General features: G+C 39.7%; 1 protein-coding gene across 6 annotated transcripts in view; it reads left to right on the top strand.

The window, feature by feature from the left end:
- IFTAP (intraflagellar transport associated protein) overlaps positions 1-23,098 on the top strand; it is an 80,232-nt gene that overhangs the window by 29,391 nt on the left and 27,743 nt on the right. For all 6 annotated transcript variants that reach the window (XM_058663166.1, XM_012927106.2, XM_058663167.1 and 3 more), the window contains exons 3-5: positions 16,852-17,009; positions 18,036-18,107; positions 20,076-20,142. In XM_058663166.1, coding sequence (XP_058519149.1) covers positions 16,852-17,009; positions 18,036-18,107; positions 20,076-20,142 — 297 coding nt within the window. The remainder of the gene's footprint in view (positions 1-16,851; positions 17,010-18,035; positions 18,108-20,075; positions 20,143-23,098) is intronic.

Raw genomic sequence — 23,098 nt, 5'->3', positions numbered from 1 at the left:
ATTGCTGTTGTTTGACCCACCGGTGTTTAGTGTTTTGTGGCAGCTCAAGGCGACTTGCCCAGGATTCTGTCACTGGCTCGTGGTGGAGCTGTGCTGTGGCTTGTTCAGCATGTCTTTCAAGACCATGCTTAGAACCTTAGTGTTCTCTGACTTGCGCATAGCACGGAGCAGTTCTCCCTGTACTGGGAGGTGCTGGCATGTAGGCACTGTGAGCCGCAGGAATGGATGCACTCCCTGAACATACTCCTATTCTAGAGCAGAAAGAGGGATGGCTTCTTAGGCATTCTGCTCACCACTGTCACTCTGGGGCATCAAGCAGAGCCTCAGGAGGTGGAATGAGTGGATGCTTAATAAATGTTTTGGAACAAAGGCGCCAATATAAAACAAGAAGTTGAGTGACAGACAAGACAGGGATAGGAAGGGGAGCCTTCCAAGGGCATAAATTCAATATTTAAGTCCAATTTGATGTAGAGGTCACTGGGAGACAGTCAAATGTAACAACAAATTTGAAGTTAGAGGCGAGGTAGGAGAAATACCCAGGGTTGGGGAGAGTAGCTGGAGCCTGGTCAGAAGGCCGTGGGTGAAGAACCCTCCCTGGACTAGGGTCAAGGGGGGAGTGGAATGGAAAACCATAGGACCACTGAGATGCTGCAGGTGGAGTGGCGGGTGTCCCCAGGAACAAATGACCGAGAGGAGCATGGAGAAGACGGGGTGAAACGTGAGTCTTGAGGATTTTCTCTGGGAGATAAGTGACTTGCACAAAGGCACACAGTTCTTATCTCAGGAGTCGTATATTTGCCTTTGTTAAGCGCATGTTTTGTCAAGAGCTTAGAATCTTGGGTTGGGATTTGGTTTACACTCCTGGACTGATACATTTTTTGAGTTGTCAGTTCAGCCAAAGGAATATCACCACTCATACTTGACAGCTTCTACAAAGTGTAATTAAAAATGAAACTGGTGACAGCACATCAAACAAGACGTTTCCAAAGCTGACAGATTTTGGTCCCCACAACTAGTCTGGAACTGAATGTTCGGAATGCATCTTTAAACTTCCACGGGGGTATCAAGAGAGGCTTTTCCCCGTCTGAAGGATGAATTTAAAATCTGCTGTAGAAAAACACCACAGAGAAAAATAGAGAAGGCAGCTGGCCCTCTTACCAATTTCAGAGCAGGAAAGGAATTTCAGTAGAGCATAAAAACAGCTTTCTCTCATGAAAGAAAACACAACGAGAAAAATAATCCTTGCTGTGGAGCCCTTTGCAGTTCTTTTCTGTCTCTAGTATTAGATAAGAGACCAGAGGGCTTAGCATTGTTTTGATACCCATGCAACTGGCAGCTTGCCTGTCAGAGGAAGCTGGAACCGAACTGACCAGCCCTGTGTTTCCAGGTGGCACGTAAGCCACATTTTCTGCGCTGTTATGGGTCATTTAATTCCCTGCTGAATATTGGGGGGGGGGGGTGTTTTTTGTTCACAGGCCATTTGCAGTGTCTGCTTCCTTTTTTTTTTTCTGTTAGCCACATTTACAAAAAAGGGGGAGAAGGGGAGCGACTTGGAAAGCACTTTCGTAAATGTGAACTGAACAGTGAAGAGCGCCAGTGAAATTCATACAGTAAATAGCAATAAACTGACTTAAGATGCAGGCAGCTGGTATGATGTTCCCCTGGAGGGACGCTGGAAAAGGCATCGCAGGAGCACTTGTTAAGAAAAGGAACAAGGCAATTAAGAAGGAACTGGAATTCGTGATCCCAAGGGGGAGAGTAAGGGAGGGGTGTTGTTACAAAGCTTTTTATTGATTTTTTTTTTGTTGATTTTGAAAAGGGTAAAGAGGCATGCAAAAAAAAAAAACAATCGAATGGTTTTTTTATTGATCAAATTCGGTAGCTATCTGTATGTGACCTCTTTATTATAGCATACTATCAGATATCAGGCAGAACATTAAGGGGGGAAAACCCATATCAAATATGGATTTATAGCAGGGTCCTGTGCCGAAAAACACTTTTGTAACATCAACCTGTTTTGTTTTTTTTTCCTCTTTGGAGGAACATCTGCAGGTTGTAGTTAAGCAACGTTCATTTGTTTCCTCTATTTCTTTTGTCATCACTGAATCACTACACTTAGGCAACAAATTGGCGAATAATGAAACACGGAAAACTGCTGGTTCAGTTGCGGCAGGAAATTTCCCTCCTCGAATTATGGCTGATTTTGAGCTGACCAAGCCATTTTGTTTTAGGTGTATTTTAGCACAGATCTTCAGCTGAGCTTCTTCAATTCATACTCATTGTGCACAGGAAGATTCTGCTCAGAGATAATTATTTGTTTTTCCATGTTTGCTATGGTTTGCATATAAATGAATAAGAAATTGTACTGAAAAATGTATGGCATTTTGAATTATCATTAAATTTATTTTTGGCTATGTATTTAATGCATAGGATCTTGTTATAATAAATAGCTTTTTCAGTATGCTGTCTCAGAGAAGATACCAATTTTTTTTTTTCAAAAATTTGATTTGTCTACTCTTAGAAGAATTATTTTCTTGTTTTTTGTATCTTTTATAGTGAAACCATATATAGCAGCATATTTATGTGTATATATAAGTTAGAGAGTTGAACATGTGCAGGTAGATGGAGTTTTGTTTTAAAACACAAGCAGAGAACAATATCTAAGTAAACTTTTAGGATGGTCATTATCAGTCTTGAAATAGCTGATCTAAACAATAGTAAGTGGGTACAAGCTTATTGTGTGTGCATTCTCTTTGAACTTGAGATATTATTTTTTCTCATTGCTACCTGTATTAATTTAAGGAGAAGGCCAAATTGTTCCACATGAACTGTATTGGTTATTAAGACTGTGTACTTTGGTTCAATTGAGTGAGCATGTTTTCAAATCTGAATGCTCTAGCAAACTTTTCTTTCAACCATGGAACAATAATATTTTGTTTGAAATGGTTGGCTAAGCCCAAAGGGATAAACAGGAAACTTTATTTTAACCAAACTCCTGTCTTCCACATCTGAAAGTCAAACCACAGTCTGTCTGGAATGTGATTTTTTTTTTTTTTTTTTTTTTGGGTTTGGTGTCTTTTTTTCTCTTTGTATTTGTTCCATATGAGGTAGATTTAGGTGGTGCCAGTGGACCCGGTCTTCTGGCAGCCTGTCGCCCCCATGGCACTGAGACAAATCATGCCTCTATGTCCATGCATTTCCCAGACTTAGCCTGGGTTTTGTAGTACATGAATCACTGATTAGAGAAAAGAGATGGTAACCAGTCATTCTAACCTGGCCATGGTGTTTAGTCCTGCCTCTAATGTCAGTCTGGCACTGCATGCTTCTTGCTAATGTTGAAGTAATTTCAATATTGACTATTTCTGTTATATTTTAGGTACTGTGTTAGAATCTGGGACTACAATTATAAATGAAATAGAATTAATGTCCCAGATGAATTAATCAGTTGATACATAATTGCTATGTATTAAATTGTGGTGTGATTTCCAAATAATCAATATGTGTGAAGGCAAAATAGCAATCCATAATGCATATTATGGATTATAGATAAGGCAGTATTGACGACTGTAGTTCTGATAAACCAAATCCACAATGTTATCTTATGTTTTGGATTCTGAATTTTAGGTTTAATAGACATTGTGAGTTAAGAAAAGAGCAAATTGCTGTTGTTGTGGCACAGTGGTGTAAGCTGCTGCCTGCAATGCCGTATGAGTACAGGTTCTGGTCCTGGTTGTTTCTGACCCAGCTATCTGCTAATGCACCTGGAAAAGCAGTGAAAGATGGCCCAGTTGCTTGGACCCCTGAACCTATATGGGAGACCATGAAGAAATTCCTGGTTCCTGGGCTTCCACCCTAAGCTGTTGTGGCTACCTGGGGAGTGAATCAGCGGATGAAAGATTTCTCTCTCTCTCTCTTTCATTTTCTAACTGGCTTTCAAATACATAAATAAAGTTTAGAAATTAATAACAAAAAAGCAATAACAATGATTAGAGCAGTTCATTTTCAGACTTTTTAATTGTATGTAAGTAATTTTTTCCCCTTTAAATGAAGGATATCTTGGAGTTCCTGAAAAAAGCAATAGAATGTGAAAGGCATGTACAGTTTGTCTGCTATTTTTCAATATTTATTTTATTTATGTGAGGAAGGGAGAGATTGATCCCAGCCACTGGTGCACATTGCAAAGGCCTGCCATAGCTGGATTGTACCAGGCTAAATCGCAGGACTCGTCCTGGGCTCTCAGGCAGGGATTCAAGGATTTCACCGATCACCTGCTGCCCTAAAGCATGCAGATCAGCAGAGAGTGGAAACAAAGGCAGTGCTGTGACTCAAATCCAAACGCTCCTGTATGGAATGTGAGAACATAGGGAATTTTAATCACCGTGCCAAACACCTACCCTTGTCTTCTCTTGAATTGCTCTAATGCTGTATGCCAGTGGTAGAGTCTGAGATGATTACAGCTTTGTATAAATATTTGACAACTCTTAAGAAGTATTTATTAATTCTTGGAGCTGGCACTGTGGTATATCAGGCTGATTTGTTCTCTGCAGTCCCAGCATCCCGTATGTGTACTGGTTCATATCCTGGTTGCCAGACTTCTGATCCAGATCCCTGCTTATGATCTTTGAAAAAAATCAGAGGATGGCTCAAGCCCTTGGGGCCCCACACCCACGCGGGAGACCTGGAGGAGGCTTCTGGCTTTGGAAAGGCTCAGTTCCAGCCATTGTGGCCCTTTGGAACTGAACTGGAGGGTGGAAGACCTTTCTGTTTCTCCTTCTCTGTAAATCCGTATTTCAAAGGAAAAAATTAAATTAATATTAAGAAGGAAGCATTTATCAAAAAGAGAAAAAATTGCTTGCTCTAAATTTCTGCAACCTAGGATAAAGAGTTTGTCTTATGGCTGATGCTGTGGTGTGTTGGGTTGCACGTTTTGCTGGTGTTCCATTTGGATGCTGGATCATGTTCCAGCTGTTCTGCTTATCTGTATTCCCTACTGACATGCCTGGGAAAGCAGTGGAAAATTCTCCAAGTACTTGGGCATCTGCACTCAAGTGGGAGACCTGGAAGAAGCTCTGGCTCCTGGCTTCAGGCCACTGTGCCTATTTTGGGGATGAACCAGTGGATGGAAGATTGCTCTGTCTCTCCTCCTCCCCGCTCCCAACTACCTTTTCAAGTTAATAAATAAATAAATAAGCTTTATTTTTAAAAATGAGTTTATCTTTTTTTTTTTTAAAGATTTTATTATTATTGAAAAGCTGGATATACAGAGAGGAGAGACAGAGAGGAAGATCTTCCATCCGATGTTTCACTCCCCAAGTGAGCCGCAGCGGGCCGGTGCGCGCCGATCCGAAGCCAGGAACCTGGAACCTCTTCCGGGTCTCCCACGTGGGTGCAGGGTCCCAAAGCTTTGGGCCATCCTCGACTGCTTTCCCAGGCCACAAGCAGGGAGCTGGATGGGAAGTGGAGCTGCCGGGATTAGAACCGGCGCCCATATGGGATCCCGGGGCGTTCAAGGCGAGGACTTTAGCCGCTAGGCCATGCCGCCGGGCCCAAGTTTATCTTTTTTTTAAAAAAAGATTTATTTTTATTGGAAAGACAAATTTATGGCCAAAACAACTGGGGTTGAGCCAATTTGAAGCAAGAAGTTCCCTCCAGGTCTCCCCCATGGGTGCAGGGTCCCAAGGCTTTGGGCCATCCCCTACTGCTTTCCCAAATTACAAGCAGGGAACAGCCAGGACATGACTCAGTGACCATATGGAATCCCAGCGCATGGAGGTGGAGGATTTACCAGTTGCACTATCATGCTGGGCCTGGAGTTTTTGTTAAAAAGAAGTATTTTAATGAGAGTATGCACAAATACAGGATCTCAGAGAGAAGGAAAGTCTTTTAGATTGAAGAAATTTGACTTCATGAATAGTTAACCACATTGCCCCTTACATTTCTCCTCTTGACTTGGGCAAGCAAGTGTTACAGAAATGGTACTGTTCTGTCATTCAGTTTAGAATCTTGGGTGCTAATCCACTTGTATATTAAGTCTTGAAGACTACAGTCTCCTGTTGTTGAATCTCAAATCTGTAATCCAGGGATGACTCTGTCTGTTTGGTGTATCTCATGAAATATACATAAAGGTCCTTGGTAAGTTTTGAAGTTTGCTGAAGTATAAAGTTTTATGACTAATGGGACTACTTGTGATAGAAATTTTGAACGTAGAAATGTGTACAATACTGGTTACAGTGTTAATTGTTCACACTGTATTCCTTAAAGAACTTGAAGCCAGCTATGTGTTGTACATATTGTATGATGTGTATGTATAGGGCGTATTGTGTAATATAATACTGTGTACCTGAGGAATAATCCTACAGTGGCCTCTGGTGGATGGACTAAATACTATGTCACATATAAGGACCAGGCAAATGTATGTTATGTTTTTCCGGTGATTGAGTATCCTATGTCTCTTTATCATAATTCAGTGTTTAGAGTCTACCTTATAAAATCTTTACTTGGTAATCCTGTTTACGTATATTTTAAAATGGCCCAGGAAGTGTTTATTAAAATGCATAGTCTTAGAGGTCTACCAAAATTCTGACTGAATAGTTCTAGTGTACAGTTCAGGAACTGACTTTCAGACCAGCTTTGGCAAAGATGCCATCGATCACATCAAGGTGGAGGTCTTGGGAAACATAAGATTTTTTTTAAACTTTTGTGAATTTTTTTCTCAGAAGAAGACCTACAGCTTTTTGTGCATTTGTGATTCTCCTCCACCTGAAGTTCAAAAACTTGATGTAATTAGTGTTTTGCTTAAAGCCCTTTAAAAGGCATTTTCATCGTGTTGGGTTACAGGAATGGTTGTACTGTGATTCTGTTGACCTATGCATTAGAGGCTGGGATATGGGTTACAGGATGTTAAGGTGGGGCTTTGGTTCAGCACGTGTTTTTCCTTAAGGCTAAAGGATTGTAATGCATGTATTTATAGGTCAGACCTACTCCAGCACAGGCAACTAGTGAACTTACCCACCCTCTCTATTGTTGCAAGAAGAACTATACTCGTTGTGAACCTTTTTCTCTTACCAAGAAATAAGGAATACCACACATTGAGGTGGGATCTTGTTGCTTTTGCTCCCAGAAAATGTCCCCCCACAAACAATTTTGCTTCTTGAAGTACATTTTCTCCTGTATTTTCTAGCTATGCTTGGTATGTTTTAAAGACTTAGTTAAGTGTAGAGATTTATAAGGATAGCCATTTATGGTTAACAAGATTAACACACAAAGTTAGTTAGATATTTAAAGGACTCATGACCTACATTATAAAAATTGAAGATAGTTTTCATGTATTCCTTCATTATTTCTGGGAAAGACTTTTGAGAAGCAAGATTTATGTATATATTTTCCTTAGAGGATTAAAGGAAGCTCACTTGGAAAAAATGATTCCAAGTAAAACCCACAAATAAAATCTTGATTTTCAATTTTTTTATGGTAGAAGCATTAGAATATATGAAGAGACACCAGCATGAGCATATTGCCTATCACACCACACACACACACACACACACACACACACTCACATACATTGTAAATTAAAAAAAAATACTTTCTGTATCCGTAGATATTTAGCTACTCCATGGCAACTTAGGCTACAGATTGCATTTCCCAATGTCCGTTTTAACTGAGCATAACCCTTTGAGTAAGTGGTGCTAGTGAGATGGAAGGGGAACAGATATGCATAACTCCCAGGTCATATCCTAAAGACATGTCCTCTGCCTCTCTTTTATCTGCTTCCATCTTGTGTGGAAATTAACAGTTATCAGAAATTAGGCTCTACCATGTGCTTAGGATGGTACAGCTCCACACGCCAGCCTGGATTTCCAGGTCGTCTCTTGGAGCAGATTCTAACCTGCTGTGTGCATCCTCACACCATGTGGAGAAGGGTGGTGCCTAAAAGAGGGCAGAGAAGAAAGATAAAGGGTTCTTGGGGTCTAGGATAACAGGATACAGCATACCAGCCCTGTATTACCTACATCCATTCTATTGAATATGAGAGAGGTAAATGGATCTTATTTAGGTTATAGATATTTTAGATATTGCTCTCAGGCATGCAAAGTTATGTCTAATTAGCAAATTAATAGTCATAATCCCATGCCATAGTGATAAATCATGCATGCATGCATCCTTTATGAGTTTTTCCATGTTTAACACTACATGTTAATTAGTATACATATATGCAATTAATTAGGAACATGGGAGTTGGAGAAAACCAAAGATTTGATTAACAGCTCCGTTACTATAGCTGGGTGATGTAATGGAAAAGTTAATTAACATCTTTCAATTTTAGTGTTACAATCCATAAATAATGGTGTCCATACAGGATGCTGCTTAACTTGCCATGACACATTTCTGGCCCCTATATACTGTTTTTATAACTTGCTTTTTCATATCACTTTATATTATGAATATCTTTTCATGATGTTTTTAGCAATGATTTTGGAAATTCATTCTATTCAGTTGTTTGGATGTGTAAATTGTTACCATTTGGTTTAACCATCCTCTTTTCTTTGGGAATTTAAATTATTCCCTTTTTTTGCTATCATACATGATGTTATATTCATTTAGTAAGTGTTTGCTGAACACCTCGTCAGGAAGGTGAATCTGAGTGAATGAACATTGAGAGGCGAGGTGGACGTTTGACCCCAGTGATGAAAACAGTTCTTGGGACTCTGTCATGCCTTATCACATGGCTTGGATTTGGGTTCTTGTTCTGCTTTTAATGCTGCTTCCTGCTGGTTAGCCCTTGGAGGTAACAGGTGATGGTTCAAATAGTTGGGTTCATGTCATCCATGTGAGAGATCCAAGTCCTGATTTTTTTGGCTCCTGGATTCAATCTGGCCCAGCCTAGCTGTTGCAAGATTTCGTGGAGTGAATTAGGACCTGGGAGCTCTTTCTCACTGCATCTCTGCCTCTGTGTCTCTCTGCTTTGTAAAACAAGCAAACAGATAAATAAGTAGATAAATAATACCTTTTTAAGGAAACATTTGGAAGGAAGTAAGGAGGTTAAGTCCTACACATACTTAAGGCCTTGGAAATAGACAGTGCAGACACCTGACAATAGCAGTGCCCTGCCTGGGTCTGGAGCACTGGGGTAGTGGGGTAAGTGTGGCTGGAGCTGTGCGAGCAAAAGGGAGAGGAGTTAAAGCTGAGGCCTGAGGGTTGGAGGTTGGGGCAGACTAAGGTTGGAGAGACTTTTATCTCCTTTGCACCATATTTACTCAAGGCCTTTAAATATGTTTTTTATACTTGGAAATGCTGGTTCAAAGATATGCCAAAATTTATGGCTTTGATTAAGTACAAAATTTCCTGGGAATATATGACACATTTTTGGTGTTGTAGCAAAATCTTTGCCTGTAAACTTAGTCATTTATTTTCTTAGAAATGGAAATGCTGACTGGAAGATATGCAAAATGTTACTCCTTTGAGTGAGTAAAACTATTAAGGGAATAGATTGTTTCCTAAAGGCAGAGGCATTGTCGTAGAACTTTCTTAACTCCTTTTCTAGTCTTTCCGCCTGGCAGAGGGTCAGGCACACAGTGAACGCTGGGTGCAGAACTTGCTGGTTGAAGACCCGAGTGCCAGTCTGTTCCAGGCTTGACTGTTACACCTCTTTTGGAGTGGAGAGGGCATTTTAGTCTACATGACCTAGGAGTTAAGTCCTGATGGTGATTGCCTTGCGAAGGTATAAGCAATGAACCATCTAGAAATGGAATTTCAGATGATTACATATAAATTTGAAGAAAAGATGGCATGTGATAAACAAAGACCATTTTCTACAGCTGTGGTGGTACTAGCTGTGGAGAGAACATGATCAGACAGTTGTAACCTCATTGAACACCTGCATTTCTCCCATTGTCTGGAGGTAGAGAGAAATTGGGCCTCTGTTGCTAGCCTTTGGTTTGATTTCATCATGTTGTGGTGCTGCATGGGATTGGATTAGTGATGATGATCAAACCCAGGATCATAACCAAGCAGATAAGGAATATGGAAACAATCAAAATGTCACCTACTGATAAATGGATACAGAAATTGTGGTCCTACTCATACTATGAGATATTTAACAAGAAAAAGGCAGCCAGTAATGATATATACTGAATGAACTGAAATAATTGATGATATTGACTGCTAGGTGACCTTCAGGAATACAGTCAGGTTCAAAATAATGCATAGTGGGTGAGTGTTTGGCCTGGTAGTTTAGATGCAGTTTGATAAATACATATTCCCCTATCAGAGTTCTTGGGTTTGATACCAGGATCCAGTGTCTTTCTCCTTCCTGCTAATGCATACCCTCAGAGGCAATGGTGATAACTCCAGGATTTGAGTGTATCACTTACATGGGAGACCTGGATTGAGACCAGGTTTGGGCTGGCCCAGCCCTGGCCATTGCTGGCATTGGTAGGGTGCACCAGGTGATGGCATCATGCTATTTCTGTCTTTGTGTCTTTCTGCCTCTTAAATCAACTAAACAAAAGAAAGCTAACATAGCATATGATTCCATTTATATGACATGCTTAGAAAAGGCACATCTACAACAAAAAGTAGGTGAATGAGTGGCTGTGGTTGGAGGTAGGAATGGTGAGTGACAACAGATGGACACTAGGCCCCTCTGGGGTGGTGGAAATGTTCTACAGCTTGAACTGTAATTATTGTCTAACTCTGTGTATTTACTGAAAAGCATTATACTTAAAGTGAGCGAATTTCGTATTATGTAAGTGATTCATCAATGAAGCTAGGAAGAAGTAGCACTACTGTTTTGACTACTTAGACTCTTACCATGGGTGCTTCTTCACACAGGCATGTGGTCTTGAGATTCTGGATTTGGCTGAGAGCTAGAAGGCTGTTATTCGTCTGTAGACATTTCATATATGGAAAATGAATTTTGCATAGACTTGTAACTTTTAAGTAGAAGAAGGAAGGACTATTGGAAAAGACAAATGAACTTCTCAAATCCAGCAGATTGTACCTTGAGTAGACAGTGTCACAAGCAGCCTTGCCCAGTTAGAGTTTTTGGAGCTACAGGAAGTTAAATTCACAGAGTTCTTGCCAGGGTGTTCACTTAGATCTTGCACGTGTGTCACTAAATGTGCAGTGCACCTTCCTGGAATGTTTGGTGATCTCAGGGTCTGTGCTTTCCCACCTTTGGGGCATTGCTTAGAGCATTTCCCTCTTGTGGAATAACCTCTTCACAATGCTCAGCTATTAAAATTCTCACTGTCTTTGAGAGTTCATTTGGGTGTCCCATTCCTATGTGAGATTTTTGGATGGTTTTCCAAAATCCGTTAAAATTTTTCCATTTTCTGACTTTGTACTCACCACGCAGTCAGCCATGGGTACTTTCTACTTTTGCCCTTTGTGTATGTGGCTTAAATCACTAGTTCGTAAACTAAAGTTATGATAGGGTTGGGATCTTACCCCTTTTATCACCTTGTGCATAGTTGATGCTCAGAATATAACTTGTGAATTAAAAACAAGCTACATAATGCAACTCTCATGGATTAGCTTCCTGAAAATAAATTTTTAGTAACTTTATATTCTCCAAGTGCCTAAACAGTGGGCATCTCAAAAATTTCAACATGCAGCTCTTTTGTCCCTCATCTAGGGCTTTTGACACCCGTTTTCGCAGGCCAGGCCTATGCATTTGTGCCTTGGCAGGTTGATGACTATGACTGTGAATAATGAGTCAATTATCATCCAGCCTCGGGGAAAGCACAGTTATCCCTGGCTGGCCAGGCTGAGGCGGTCCTCTCCTCCCTGTGCCCTTTCCAATGAAGAACATAAAACAGTTGGAATTCAGAACACTATGCAGGGAATTTAGACAAAACACTCATGTGCCAAATTTAGCTACTTTGGATTTATCCTGATTTATGATTGATTGGTTTTTAAATTGCTTATTTAATCCTAACGACTCTCGCTCCAGGGGAGACCACATACCAGCGAGCCATGTGACCAAGAAGTGGTGGAGAGAAGGAGTTCTGCTGGGCAAATCAGGAGCAAATATTATTACCCAGAGAAACATGGCTGTGGGCTAGGAGCATAATGTGAAAGGCACCTCCTGACTCTCAAAGTACACAGCCTTGTTAGAGTGTGATAGTCTATCCCGTGTTCTCTTTGCAGACGCCTTGTTGCAACCACCTGGTGTTGCACACAATTTCCCCTCCCATGAATTTTTCTTTCCTTCTAGCAATGTATTCAATATCTCATCATGACTGAGAACATGCTCTTGATTTATATTGCTATTGACTGTAGTGCCGAAGTACAGACATCCCAAGGCTGCTGATGGGATTTGGTCTTGAATTCTGATGCTGCCTCTGCTGAACTGAGAAAACTACCACACGTGTTTCTCGGGTCACAGACTCTGGTCTGTTGTATGGAGGAAACTGAATTTTTTTTTTTTGAGAAGTTTCTTTCAAAATTGAGTGCTCTGAAAATCATCAGTTTTATCTGGAAGATGCATAATCAATATGTGGTTACTGTCTAATTTATCAAGGCATCAATACTTGCAACTGTTTCAAGCAGTGTAACCTTTTTCTTTGGTCTGAAATTAGACTCCGTACGTGTAGTGGTAGCCTCATACTGCAGATCCGTCGGAAGCTTGTCTGTTTGGTTTCAAAAGAAAATTGAAATTCCATTGCTTCTGAATAATGAAACCATTAAAAACCTTTTGAAAAACTTTGTCTTGTCTGTATTGGAGTTTTGACTTAGAAATGTCCAAAGAAATGCTCTTTAAAGTTTCAATAAACCTACTTGTTCTCTGAAATATTGCTGTTAGATTTCTAAACTGTATTATGTCTGACACTTATTTCAAAGCAAGAAACATTAAGGATAAGATGAAAGGGTGGAAAAGGACTCTGATGAAAAGAAGGAAGCAGGAGAAGATGAGTGGAGCCATTAGGTGGCACGTTTGGATTGCCACTGGCATAACTCTGCAAGCAGCATGTGGCTCTCTAATCAGCTTTCGTCCACTTCAGACTCTAGGCTGTACCAACATCTGCTATTTTGACATTATCACATTGAAAAAGAACTTTTCCCCCCCATCTTACCCTGCCAAGGTATAAGGTATTTATTATTTACTCGCTTTAAGAAAAATGAAAAAAAAAGCCTCTGTAAGGAGCCCTTGTGACTCTTTGGAAGGATAGAGTATGTATTCTTGTGAAACTAATTTCAAAGTTCCGGAAGGAGTTTTAAACTTAGTTTAATAGCAAAGAGCAAACATTTTGTGCTTCTCTTGGTATTTTAAAAACGAAAACTTAATATTTACAAAAAGAGTTTTAGGAGTGGACAAGAAGTTTTGCTAGATTTGAGACCCAAGTAGAAGTTCAGCCTCAGCATAAGCCGCTGGGATTTAGTTTGTATTTTGCTCTTCATATCAAAGGAGTTTGATTTGGTTACCTGTCAAATAACCTGGGGGTTTTATCGGATGAATGACAGAGGGATACCTGGAGTGATTGTGAGAACCAATGGAAATCATGCCTTTTCAGACATCCCTTTACTTTTTTTGCAAGTACTTAAGGAAGTAAACTTTTGCTGCAATGTTATTATTGTGGTGCATAGGAAGCAGTAGAGAGCAAGTCTAGGAGATTGTAGTTGATGGAGCTGAACTTTTTAAGGAAAAGTGATGCGCTCAGTATTTGTATAAACCTTGTATGGCTTACTTTTTTTAAAAAAAAGGATGTTTAGTTATTTATTTTAGTGACCCTAAATGAGAGAGGTATAGATAGATAGATAGATAGATAGATAGATAGATAGATAGATAAATTACCCATCTCCTGGTTCACTTCTTAGATAGCCACAACAGCTAGGGGCCAAACTGAATCCAGGAGTGTGGAACTACATCTGGGTCTCTCATGTGGGTTGTAGGGGTCTAGGCTGTTGAGCCATCATCTTCTTCCTGGGATGCATTAACAGGAAGTTGGTTTGGAAGTGGAGCAGCTGGGACTTGAACCGGTGCTAAAATAGGGGATGTAAAGGAAGACAGTGATTGTTTAATCTCCTGTGCCACTATACCTTATCCTCTCTAAATTATTAATGGTGTTACAGACTACCTTATATCTATTCCACAACAGAATGTGTGTGTGAATGTCCTGAAGAGATCTCCATAGTCTTAATAGTGTCAATGATGGGGCATTCAGAAGCAGACCATGGATTCCAAATTGATTTGTACCAGACTGTTATCATTACAACCAAATGAACCTCCCTTCTTTTGACACTGTGCAACTGACAGTTCCAGAGAAACAAATAATATTGCTTTGCTGGACTAAGCTGTCCTATAACCCTTTAGTTATGGATCTGCCTGAGTTCACAGGTAAATTAATCCCTGCTACTCTGGGATATTTTCATGGTTAGAGATCGTAAGGATTGGAATTGGATTCCCCAAACTAGGAATCACATGATTTCAGCCACTTGGCTGCTTTAGAATTCCTTCAGTACTCCATCGACATGAATTCCTATTTTTATCATTGTCATTTGCAGCAAGAAAGTTTCCATTTTAAAAATCTGTTTTGGAGCCCTAGACCCTCTTTAAGTGTTGTAAGCTTTTAGTCGTTGCGTTCTGCATAAAATTTTTTTCCTGATTTTTTTTGTTTGTTTGTTTTGCTTTCTCAGGACTTTGCCTAGTCATCTGCTTTATTGTTGTAGTTAACAAAGCACAGCGGTTAGGAAAATGGATTCTAGGGCCAGAATACCAGAGTTTATACTCCTACCCTGCTACTTACCAGGTATATAGCCTGGTTAATTAAGTTACTTAATTATTCTGTTGGCTTTGATTTCTTTTTCTATAAAGTTGAGGGAAAAGTGGGTTCCCCCTTCCTGAATCACTATTCCCGTAGGAGGGCATGAAAACTAGGACGGGGGCTGGGATGGCTAGATAGAGAGGCACTCAACAACATCTGTGAGGGCTGGATGGTTGAGTTGACTAGATAGAACTAAGCTTTAATACCCATTGACGGGTACCAGAGCCAAATGGGATGGGGGACAGACGGGTCTTCTGCTACACATACTGGCAAACCAGGGTGGGGGGCGGGCTTGGAGGGGGTTAATGTGGGTCGCCCCGACTAGGCTGCAGCTCCCACTGTAAGGGCCGAACCAGACTGAACTGCAACACCCATTGGTTCCAGTGCAACTCGGGACTGAAAACAGAACCAACCCAGCAGTTGCAACCACCAGCTGATCGGGGTGATGGACTGTGCCGGGCCCTGTGCTTGCTAGAACATACAAAAAACTAATCTGGGAATACCTCAAAGTATCTTTGGAGATCTCCCCAATCAAACTGCTGGACTCAGAACTCTAACCAAGAAAAAACAGAAGACAGAACGGGACAGTCATTCATCTCAGCTATATGTTGGCAGCAAATTATGGGGCAAACGGAGACTTTATGATGGACCATATCAATCAGTGGACGACCTCATCGAGCGAAACGGGCAGCGATTCATAACTAGAGAACTATTAACACCACTTGGGCACATATCTCGGAGCATGCCCCACATCCGGGACTTGGGGTGGGCGGGAAACCGGGTGGGGCTTCTCCCTCAATGTCCCCCTTTACCTCAGATGCAGGATGGAAACAATATGGACATAATGGCATTGCCCACTTTCCTATCCCCCTGAACCTTTTTTTTCCTTTTTTCTTTTTTTTTTCTTTTTCCTTTAACTGTAATTAACTATGTAAAGATTGTCAACAACAATACAATAATAAAAAAAAAAAAGGCAAAAAAAAAAAAAAAAGTTGAGGCGGTAACAGTACCTACTTCTAAGAGTGTTACAAACATTAGATGAAATAACTGATGAGGTATTCATGAAGGATAACGCTCAATGAATGTTAACTCATTAACTTTAATAATACTAATTTTAAAAATAATTTTATGGATTAAGCCATTTTCATGTAATTGATAATTCATACTTAATTATATCTGATATCTTTCCCACATATTAGCCTACGTTTGCAGTTGCAACTCTTCAGTGATTTCCACCATGGTTTGCTCCAGCTGCTCAAATGCAGCATGGCCAACCTCAATTCATTATCTTGCACCAAGATTACCCAGTTTTGTGTTTCCCTCAAGTTTTTGTTAGTAGTATCACGATATCCTAGTTCTCTCAGTCTCTTAATTTAGGATTAATCTTAGACTTCTTCCTGGCTCAGGAGGTAATCGTGGATTTAGTATGGAGATATTCATTTTTAATATTTTAAGCAGTGGAGAATAAGGGATTATATTTTATATGATGGAATTCTATATCACTGTGAAAATTACAGAGAATAAAGTTCAATGCTGTGAAGGAAAAAGAAAAATATATTTCTGGCAATTGAGTTACAATATAACATATTCTGTATGATTCTGTTTTGATGTTTAGAAGTACCTTGATGCAAAAGAAAAGATTAGAAAGTATGATGGAAAAATGTGTTCTGGCTTCTCTGTTTTGTGGAATTTTAATGTTTTTCATGATTGCTTTTTTTTCCTCTTAAAATACTTTTTTTGGAAATCATCTGATCTTCGACATAAAGGAAAAATCCTTCACATTTAGAAAAGAAAATGGGATAGAGTTTTGCCAATACTAAATTGATCTTTCAACAGTGGCCAAGAACTGTGCTAAACAGATACAAAGTAGACATATAATAAACATTTTGAATGTTGAAGGAAATAGTGTTGTATTTCTATGCATGTTTTGATGTAACTTTTTAAAGTAAAGAGTGCTTACTGACTTAGACATTCAGTTGTATGGTTATTTGCAAACTTGTTGGAAGAAAGTTTTGCAATACATGAAGTAAGCCAAACTGAGTGTGGAAGATGTTTTCTAATACTATACTGCTTATTACTTCAGAGGATGATGGGACCAAACGGGAAGCATTTGGAACCAATTCTTCAGAAAAAATATTTCCCTTAGTAAAATTCACTCATGAAAATGAACGAAATGACCACCACCATCTGAGAAATAAGACCTTCTTTCTTCATACTTCTTCACAATGTTCGGAAGAACAGGTAATGCCATACACATTTCTAGAAGCAGTCTGAGAAGAGGAAGCAATCTTTACGGACTAAAAAAAGAAAGGCGTATAGAAACATTAGACAGCTACTGGGATGGTAATTCCTAAATCTGGGAGTGCCATTGGAGTACTTTATTGGAAGCTGCTGTACATTTCTTGATTTCAACTTATGATGGTATTTTGTCTTCAGTTTTCATTAGCAAACTCTTAAGAATCTTCTATTCATAAACCATATCCTTTAGATCATTTCATATTTTGGATAAAAGAGTTCTCTTTTTAATTCGATAAAATGGGACTTTCCCTGACGTATCCTAGAATCATTTGTTTCAGACATAATGTAAAATCTATTTTCTTGTTTCTATAAAATTTGGTACATAAATGTTGATTGGTGTCTTTTCCAATCTTCAGAATTTCATAGGCTCTATTCATATTCTCCTTTAGTTTTTAATTATCAAGGGATTGTAGTGGAAGCTGTTGTACTTTTAAAGCCATTTGCAGTTGTAGTTGCTGCTTTATTATGTCTTTTCTCTGATACTGGTGACAAAATTGTATAAGAAATATTATTTTATACAGGGCAGCAAAAATGTCCTTATAGGAGCACAAGCCTGTAATTTTTTAGTTCTAGACCAGCTTCCCATGATGTGATTATGAAATGTGAATTTGTTTCCCCTGGGGGATTCACTCCTCACTTGCACTTGTTGAATGGGATTTTGTTATACTGACCTAAAAATGTTACATTGATGTTCCCTGATTTGTTCACTGGAGGTTCATTGTAATGAGAAAGGAGGTAGAGATCTTCCTGTATTACATGTGAAAACTCTGGAGTTAAATAATCCAGTTCATCCGGTTAGATGATGGATGAATATAGAGCCGAAAAGTGAAAGCCAGACCTCCTGCAACCCATTCCCTAAACTCCTATGGCTTAGTGAATCTAGACTATCACAGATATTCAGTCAGCATAGTTGTAAGGCCAGATTGTTTATGTCGATTTTTCTTCACTGTATTCTCACTATGTTTTCAGATAGTGATGGATGAAGGTCAGACACTTGGCAGTTCCCTTCAAGATGACCTGAGTCAGGCAGGGCGAATGAAGGTAAGGCATAAATTAACTTTCTTTAATAGAAAAAATACATGCTCAAACAAATAGATACAGAAAACTAAACAAAAACCACAAAACTCATTTGTTATGTCATTCTAAAAAAAAATTTATTTTGTTTGTATTTGAAAGAGTTACAGAGATGAGGGAGAGATATCTTCCATCCTCTGGTTTATTTTACAAATGGCTGTAATGGCTGGAGATGGGCCCATCTGAAGCCAGGAACCAGGAGTTTCCTCCAGGTGTCCTACTGGGTGCAGGGGCCCAAGAATTGGGCTAATTTCTGCTGCTTTCGTAGGCAATAAACAGGGAACTGGATCCAAAGTAGGGCAACTGGGACTCAAAACTGGTACCCATATGGGATAATGATGTTGTGGGAAGATGGTTAGCCTACTATCCCATGGCACTGACTCCTACGCTGTCGCTTAAAAAGAGAGAGAGAGATTGATTTTTCCATACACTGCTTCACTCTCTGGATGACTTCAACAGCCTGGGCTGGATCAGGCTGCAGCTGGGAATCAAGAGCTTCATCTGAGTTTCCCACATAGATGGTAGGAGCTCAATCATTTGTGCCATTTTTCTTCTGTTTTCCCAGGTACATTAACAGGGAGCTGGATTGCAAATGGCACCTCTAGGATTTGAATTGGTGTCCGTGTGAGATGCCCTTTAGGCAGTGGTTTAGCTTGCTGTGCCCTAGCTCTGGTCCCCATATTCTGCTTTTACACAAACTACGAAGATGCAGCAGATTTTGTCTTTACTTTTTTTTTTAATTGGTGTTTGAGTATTTTAAACTATTCTTCATTGTGTGGGTTCTGGCTCTTTTTTCTTAAAACTTAATAAATACAAGGGATGTTTTGATAGAGAAACATGACACTAGTCCCCTTTGATATTTGCCAAAAAGTGACAGTATAAGATTCTAAAATTTTAGTGCTGAAACCATCACATATGGAAGATAAACTTCTTCTGTGACATGGAAACCAAGCAATGACTATAATTATATACTTATAAGGAATGCAGCTGCCATCTTATATTTCTGTGAAACAGCCATGGTCTAACAAGTAGAACCAGGGGACAAGACACTTGTCTTTTGAATTGAAATTATGAAATATAAATGTGTAAATCTAAGGTATTTTGTTTTGCACAAAAAGGCTTCTCAGAAAAAGGTTTCTCAGAGTTACACCTTTGCTAGATATCATTCATAGCAATGGTGGAATCATTTCCTTATTTGTACTGTTTGATATTCACCTGAGATGAGTTAGTTCATGTCTGAAATGTTACCATTTTGTTAATCTAAAATATCTCATTGTCAGCTTGCAGTGGGAAATTGTATTACCTGTGGAACAGCGTTTCATTGAAATGCTGCTATTGTGTTTGCAAAGGTCATTTGCTCTGCTTTTCGCTTTGAAGTAATTTTCAGTTTTATCTGCTCAAAGAGCAAACACTTGATTTTTGCCCTGCTCACCTCTTTTGTGACTTACCCAAAGCAGGGTGTTTTTGTTTTGAATGAACCTTTCTCTCCTGCTCCCTTTAATTTCTTCCCCTTGGTTCTTCAGACTGCTGTAAGAAAGCATGCTGTTAGGATAATAGGCAGAACCACAACCACCATTTGCTTGGGAAGCAACCGTAATAAAACAAAACCAAAGGAGCAAAAACACTGTGTAGGATTGTCATGGTGATGTTACACATGTGTGTTCTGGGACAGACTCTGCAGTGAAGTCCCTTTTTCAAACTCTGTTGTTTCTCTTTTATTACAGTGATCTATGGTGTTCACAGACATTCAGGGCAACTTCCAAATTCACTGCTCTTTTCAGATGTTTCTGGGAAAGCACAGTGAACACCAAGGTTTTGAGCTGGGACTCGAGTTCATCAGTGCAGATCCAGCTGCTTAGCTGAGTGGATTCACTGACTCCTCGTTGCATGCTTGCAAGCCTAACATACATAAAATTGGTGTTAATCCTTTTCTAGGTACACCGTGTTCTAGATGTAGAAGATGTAGATATGGATGAAGAGATTAAACCTCCCCTGAGCAAGGGTATGATTTTGTTCTTCTCTATATCGTTTAACCTCTTTGTAGAAACTAAGGAACAGCTTTTTCTTTTTTTTACGATCTGTATTTCCTCATTCTTTGAGTTGAAGTTCTGCAATTTCTGATTTAACAACAAAGATTTCAGATGAAAGGTCAAATTGTCCTGAAGATGAGAAAGTCTTTGTTCATGATTGGAGATAAAGATGACGCCTTCTCCCCAGGTCACCATGAGATTGATTCAGCACTGATTATCTCAAGTGTACAGAGCCATTGTAAAAATCAATTTCTAATTTCGCAAAAGGACAATTTGGAAATTGATATTATTTTTGAGGTACATAAATATGAATTGATTATGGAGATCATAAAAATAGCAGATCATCCAAACAAAAAAAAACAAAATTCAAATTCTTGCTTTTAGAAATATTGGTTAAATATATAAATTAAAACTTAAGGATATGTTCTAAGTTTCTTCTGTGGCAGTTTTCATATGTGCTGAACAAAAAGAGGCTTATAACAATCCATTGGTGTTTATATGCATTGTGCATTCTTTTCCTGACTAATGTTTCCATCTAAGTGTACGTGGTCTTGGTAGCTCAGAGGACTTGGAAATAAGTCCAAAAGTAGGGTCATTCATACTGAAACTAAATCATTGCTAATTCAGTACACAGGGAAGGGGCAATTTCTGTGGTGTTTAGTTACTGGTGTTTGACTATTGGTCACAGCCTTTAGGTGGTTGTACACATGAGTAATTAGCATTATTGTCCTCAGGAGATGGTTTTTGTACAAACGGGAGTTAATGTGGCAAAGTATAGCTGGTTAGGGAACATCGGGAACTCTGTTAAATTAAACAAGCCCCTACTTTAACTTCTTTGCTGGAAGTGGGAGAACCTTTGGTAATTAGACACAGTCATATTAAACAAATCGTACAGACTTTCTGATATTTTGAGAGGCAGAGAAAAAGAATGAGATTAGGGCATGGGGGTGAGAGCATTAGTCCCGTTCACTAGAGTTCATTCCTCAAATGGCTAAAATAATTGGGAATAGGCAAGGCTGCCTCAGTCTGGGTCTCCTTCATGGGTGGCAGGACCCAACTACTTGAGCCATTATCTGCACCCCAGGTTCTGCATTGTGGGAACATACTTTCAATTTACTTTATAATCACGGGTTCAATCTTCCGCTAAATAACAAGTCATTAAGTGTAAAGAAGAGAAACCACTGTTCTTTAGAGAATAGACAAGTGTTAGAAATAATCATCAAATAGCAAGATGTCAGTTTTCTTCATATATGTTGAATTTTTGTTTGAAAGGAAGAGTTACAGAGAGAAAAGCAGAGACACACAGAGAAAATCTTTCATCTGCTGGTTCACTCCCCAAGTGGCCAAAATGAACAAGGCTGAGTCAGACCAAACACAGAAACCCAAAGCTTCTTCCAGGCATGACAGGTGGTTACAGGGGCCCAAGAACTTGGCCCATCTTCCTCTACTTTCCAAGGAACATTAGCAGGGAACTGGGTTGGAAATGGAGCACACAGGATGTAAACCAATGCTCACAAGGGATACCTGCATTGCAAATGGAGGTTTAGTTTCGTATGCCATAATAGCAGCACCATTTTTTTCAATTCTACATACTAGCTACCACAAATTCAAGAAAAAAAAATATGACCAGATTTTTCTTATCTGGTCATTAGCTGATGCACATCTAGGTTCTGTAACTTATCTACTGTGAATTGAACTACTATAAACATGGGGGTACAGGTAACCTCCTCATCTGCTGATTAAATTTCCTTTGGCTATATTCCCAGGATTGGGATGCTGGGTTATATGGTATATCTATTTTTACATGTCTGAGGAATCTCTATACTGCCTTCCATAATGACTGAGATATAAGATAGGCAGCTCACTAGCTTAAGAGTCACAGGCTGGAAGCCACGCCTACCCCCACCCCATGTAATCCTGTCCATCCACCTGTCAGTCAAATGACCTAGTTCCAAGAAATACCTCCCCTTACCAGGTACCTGGGGCTGGGGGAGGCAGCATCACATAACCACCCCCTTTTTGAGCCTTATAAGAGCTCATAATGAGGAAGGGCTCCTTTTTTTGTTTCATTTTATTTTCCTATGGACCCCGAGGACTCGGGGTGGAAAACACCCCTCTCCCCGCTTCCCCTTCCTTACCTACTGTATTGTTTTAGAGGACCGTGTGTGTGTGTGTGTGTGTGTGTGTGCACGCACACACTCACATATATATGGCTTCTTCACTTTTGTAGTAAGCTTCATTAGTTTGTACACTGTGTTTGTCCCTGTACTTAGGATGCTTTTTTAAGAGGCAAGAACCTGGAATAGGAATTTTCGACCCAACCTAGCCCACAACATTTGTTGTGATTTGAGCTGTTACAAACATGGGGGTACAGGTGACGCCTTCATATACTGATTTCACTTCCTTTTGTTAAATTCACAGGAAGGGATGGCTGGGTCATATGATAGATTTGTTTAGATTTCTGAGGAATCTCCATACTGCTTTCCATGATGTTTATACCAGTTTAGATTGCTACTAATACAATATTAGAGTACCTTTTTCTCCACATCCTCACAAGCTTTGTTCTTATTTTCTGCCTTTCTGTGTTTGTTTTTAATTTTAATTTAGTTTGTGAAATTTGGGGGTCCATAATGCTTAATGAAATAAACAAGACCCCAAAAGACAAATATGCTTTTTTTTTTTTAAAGATTTATTCATTTTATTACAGCCAGATATACGCAGAGGAAGAGAGACAGAGAGGAAGATCTTCCGTCCGATGTTTCACTCCCCAAGTGAGCCGCAACGGGCCGATGCGCGCCGATCCGAAGCCGGGAACCTGGAACCTCCTCCGGGTCTCCCAAGTGGGTGCAGTGTCCCAATGCATTGGGCCGTCCTCAACTGCTTTCCCAGGCCACAAGCAGGGAGCTGGATGGGAAGTGGAGCTGCCGG

The sequence above is a fragment of the Ochotona princeps genome, chromosome 4 (genome assembly GCF_030435755.1).
Source record: "Ochotona princeps isolate mOchPri1 chromosome 4, mOchPri1.hap1, whole genome shotgun sequence".
Lineage (NCBI taxonomy): Eukaryota > Metazoa > Chordata > Mammalia > Lagomorpha > Ochotonidae > Ochotona > Ochotona princeps.
This window is presented reverse-complemented; position numbering and strand designations above follow the sequence as displayed.